The sequence below is a fragment of the Apium graveolens genome, chromosome 1 (assembly GCF_009905375.1).
Source record: "Apium graveolens cultivar Ventura chromosome 1, ASM990537v1, whole genome shotgun sequence".
Lineage (NCBI taxonomy): Eukaryota > Viridiplantae > Streptophyta > Magnoliopsida > Apiales > Apiaceae > Apium > Apium graveolens.
The window spans coordinates 68,684,841-68,689,568 of record NC_133647.1 but is presented as its reverse complement, the minus strand read 5'-3'; the positions used below and the strand labels follow the sequence as shown (position 1 = coordinate 68,689,568).

Here is a 4,728-nt window from a genome sequence, read left to right as displayed (position 1 = left end):
ACTTGTTGGGATAAAGCTTGGTTGGGTGAAGCTAAGCTTGGGTTTCAAAAACCTTGTATATATGTAAGTATATAGAAGAGAGAGAAGGTTTTTGAGAAGAAGTGTGTGTATAGAATTTGAAAGAGATGAAGAGAAGCACTTCTTGAGAAAATCCCAGCAACTTTTTGGCTCTTTAGCTTAAAGAAAATGGGTTGGGGTGGGGGTTTATTTATAGGAGGAGTTGGGTGGATTGAATGGTTGAGATTTGAGAAGGAATGAATGGTGGATGGAGTGTATCACATGGATTGATGACATGGCAAGTAGGTTGTGTTTCTTTGAAAGTGGGAAGGAAGAAAAAGCTAGTATTAATTCAAATCTCAGCTGATATATATATTAAATATATATATTTTCCTTTTATTTTAATCATTCTTTAATTACTTTAATTAAGGATTAAGCATCATTAATTATGACCACTGCAAGTTTTGGTCAACTTTAGTCAATGGTAACTAGGTCAAACGTGGTCAACTGTGGGACCAACAGCCTCGATTTTTGTGCCAGGACAAAAATTCTTTAGATGCTACGAAATTTTTACTATAATTAGAAAATATCATTTAAATGATCCATACCAAATTTCAAGTCATTCTAGCATGTGGAAGTATTTTATCTAAAAATGAAACTGTTTTGTCAACCTTTCTTCCGAATAAAAATATCATTGGTCTTCAAATAAAGGAGATGGATCTTTTGACCAAACTTTTGAATTGTATAAATAGATAAAATATATTTCCTAATATATAAAATATATTTGGATGATAGGAAATGTGTTTGAGTATTTTTGATTAATTTTCTCCGAGAAATGTTGATTTTACGAAACGGGAGAAAATTTCTGTAAGTATTCATAAATGAGTTGCAGAACTGGATATTAATATTACAACCTTGAATATTAATAATATTTGAATAAAAACTCTTTTAATATATGTAGAGATATATTTTGGAGTGAAGAGTTAAATATTTTTGATATAGCACGAGACCTCTAAAGAATATTTCTGCAATATTCCTTATTCGAGCTTGTTGCTATATTCCTGTTGCAACACAGATCTAAGAAATATCATATCTTGATGTTTCTTCTTTGATCATATTGCCTTAGAGATATATTTTATAAAGATATAGTTTTGATATTTTATAAAAATGAAATATCTCTTTTATCTGATTAAAAGACATGATTTTGCTAGTTTGACTTTTTGACTCTGATTTGGATCAATTAAATTCATGTCCTAATGGAGAGGATCTACATGTTCTTAATTTTATGTTTAATCATACAAATACAAAAATAAATAATATATCGAAGATGTCCTTTCATCCTGTAATTGCTTTGCTAACTCTTTCATTTCAACAGGCGCCATTCGATACAGAGGATTTGAAATTGGTTCAGTTCCTAGTGCTAAATCGATACATAGGCTAAATAAGCTTGACATCTTTGACGCAATAATCGTTTCATTTGCATCATCGTTAAAAATCTATGCTTTTGTTTTTTGCCTTTAAACGTTACTGTTGCATTTTCCTCGGTTCGTAAATTCACTTTCTTATTTACGCAATCGATCTGAGCATTATTATTGGCTAACCAATCCTAAAATAACATCAAATTCTTCTAACTTGAAAGTTATCAAGTCAACTGAGAAATGATGTCCCGCTATTTCAATATCACAACCTGGACACACTCGATCTACCGCAATCTGATCATCGTTTGCTAACTTTATAATTAATGTCTCGTCTAACCGATTGAATCTCACAATATAGCTTAGGAATAAATTCTTCAGAAATAAAAGACCTCGTAGCTCCAGACTCAATCAGTACTTGAGCATTTACAGAATTCACAGGAAGCATACCTGCAACCATATTCGGACTCTGCACAGCTTCTTCCATTGACATGTTAAAAGTCCTTGCCCTGGGCTGATTCTGTTGTGGTGACGGAGGTAATGCTAAAAGCCTTGGAATGCTGGTGGCCATTGCTGCTCCTCTAAAATCCTTGGCGATGTGTCATTTTCTTTCATATTGGAAACAAGTGACTTTTGCCTGCCCTATCGGATATTCTCCAGAGTAATGTCCGTTCTGCTAGCACTTGAAGCATGTGATGTTTGGCTTGTTACAAATCCCAGTATGTTTCTTCCCACATGTTCTGTAATCAGGTATAGGCAGTCGGATAAGTCTCTATTGATTTGGGGCTGGGAGTTGGTTACCCGTCCTCTGGTTACCCTGCTCTGTTCTTCTGAGATTCACATTTCCCCAGGCTTGGAACCCAGGCCTTCTATTGGAGTGGTTCTGAAAACTTCCTGGTCCCTTTTCCTTTTAAGACGCTTCACTTTCTCCCTCGATAATCATGGCCTTCTGAACTACGGTTTTATAAGTTGTTAGCTCGAACACTGCTACCCGGTTACGGATCCATGGATTTAATCCCTGCTGAAAACTCTTGGCTCGCTTTTCATCAGTATCTACCTGCTCAGGAACAAACCTAGCCAATTCAGTGAACTTGGCTTCAAAATCCGTGTCCGACAAATTTCTCTGCTTCAATTCTAAGAACTTGATTTCCATTTGATTCTTCATGTAACGAGGATAATACTTTTCCAGAAAAAGTTCAGTAAATCTATCCCAATTCACTACACCTTCACCTTCCAGTGCTTTCTTAGATTTCCAGCAGTAGTTTGCCTCTCCCTTCAAGAAATAACTAGCAAAATTCATCTTTTGGTCTTCCTCAGCTTTAACCAACGCAAAGGCCTTCTCCATTTCTTTTAACCAAGCTCTTGCCTTAGTAGGATCCGCTGACCCTTCGAATTCCGGAGGCTTCACCAACTGAAACTGCTTGAAAGTAACTACTGGTGCTGCTGGTGGTGCTTGTTGTTCTGGTCGAACTGCCTGTTTTAACATTTGTTGCTGAAATTGCTGCTGTTGTTGCTGCATCTGCTGCTGCATCATCATCATCTGTTGTTGCATAAGGTGGAACATTTGGTCCATTTCATTATTGTTCTTCTGACCCTCGGTATTGCCATTAGACGGCATGGTTCGTGTTTTCCTTTTTGGTGCCATAGTTCTGATAATAAAACAATTGGTTCTTTTAATAACAGTTTATTAAATAGGTGATATGAATAAAGAAACATTTTTATATGGTATTAAAATGAAATTTAAATAGTTGATATTGGAAAGAAAACAATTTACAAAATATCTAAAACAAGAAATTAAAAATAGCTTAATGTAAAAGTAAATCGTTTAGAAATAATTGAAAATTTTGGAAAAATAAATGGTACAACACGGTTGTAAATAAAAACTACATTTTAAAATATACAACGGTAAAATAGTAAAATAAATGTAAATGCTTAAAAGACTGGAAAATAAAAGAAAGCGGGAAAATGTTCATTTTTTATATATAGATATGACACCAGCTACAGGTGTCAATGCTTCATACAAAAAGAGTCCATATCAGATCAGTCATCCTGCTACTACTACCAGTCAAAACTAGCGGCTACACACATACAAACCAGTCATACTCTACTACGTTGCATCTATCTACATATAATACACATGGTACAATATCTTGTTGTCAGCTAGAATCAAAATCCGGGTGGCACTCAGCCTAACTCCTGTTGTAGCGCCTATAGCACGGCCTCAGTCAGTCTCATCGCTCTACGGTAAACGGCATAGGTGCGAATCTCCTCCCACCTCAAATCGGCAATCTCCTAGGACCCTGCCCTATGTATCTGACAGAGTCTCTTCCTCAATATATAATCTGGCTGGAGTGCTTAGACCGGTCCATACTCCTGAGTCTCAAATAATCCAAGGATCTTTCAGCATTGATCCTGCCATCTCTGCCTCTCCTCTCTCTCACTCTGATACTGCTGATAAGGTACCGTACTATTAAGGCGAAAACACGCGCTAATATTCACGAAAGTATATGCGTTCACAAGTAGTATAAGATATAAATCAGATTCGTTCCCACAGAAACTCAGACTAATTATGTTCAATTAAACTCACTCTCCAATGTATGATTACTTCTCAATGTTAAGACTATAACACTTAGATTTGATTAACTAATTATGAACTATAATTAACTACTAGAATTAAACACTTAATTAACACTTAGAATTAATAATATTAAAACACTCATGAGATCACAACTTCATTACTACTTCCTTCAGTAGTCATTGTTATTACCCTTAGCATGCAACAACGATGATATTAATCGAATAACACAAAACTGACAAAAGCGAACTTTCATTGTACTAATACCATTCTATCAAACATCCACAATTAAGATAGAAGTTGAATACGCATCAATTATGTTGAGTCCTTATATGTCTACAGAAATTGACAACATAATGATTTAAGAACAAGTTATTCCTTTTGATTACACAGGGCGAATAAAACGTTTAGAGTTACCCACTAATCATGCAGACTCGTACATGAACCTATGCTAGCATGGCAAGTTCTAAATCTCGAGATCCACCGTCACTTCACAAGAGATTAACACCTTATCTTATATGTTCACGATGCACATAAGACGAATACGCACAACCAATACTAGATATCATACAATCATCACACACTAAGATATTAAACAACTAACTAAAGAAGTACATAGTAAATCCGTTACGACCCCATGATCACGATTAGCCCATGTTAGCACTCATCGTCATCATGGGTTCATATAAAAACATGATAAATAAACGCAAAAGAATAATAACTAAACTAATTATATTAAAC

The 4,728-nt window shown here is 35.2% G+C and overlaps 1 protein-coding gene across 1 annotated transcript; it reads right to left on the bottom strand.

Annotated features, from left to right (window-relative positions):
- Window positions 1-2,322: 2,322 nt before the first annotated feature.
- On the bottom strand, window positions 2,323-3,030 carry LOC141675090 (uncharacterized). Its single transcript, XM_074481843.1, has one exon. The coding sequence runs from the start codon at window positions 3,028-3,030 to the stop codon at window positions 2,323-2,325; it is 708 nt and encodes a 235-aa protein (XP_074337944.1).
- Window positions 3,031-4,728: the final 1,698 nt, after the last annotated feature.

What these genes read in the sequence shown, in the direction of transcription:
- LOC141675090 (XM_074481843.1), bottom strand. Translation starts at nt 3,030, where the DNA reads ATGCCGTCTAATGGCAATACCGAGGGTCAGAAGAACAATAATGAAATG.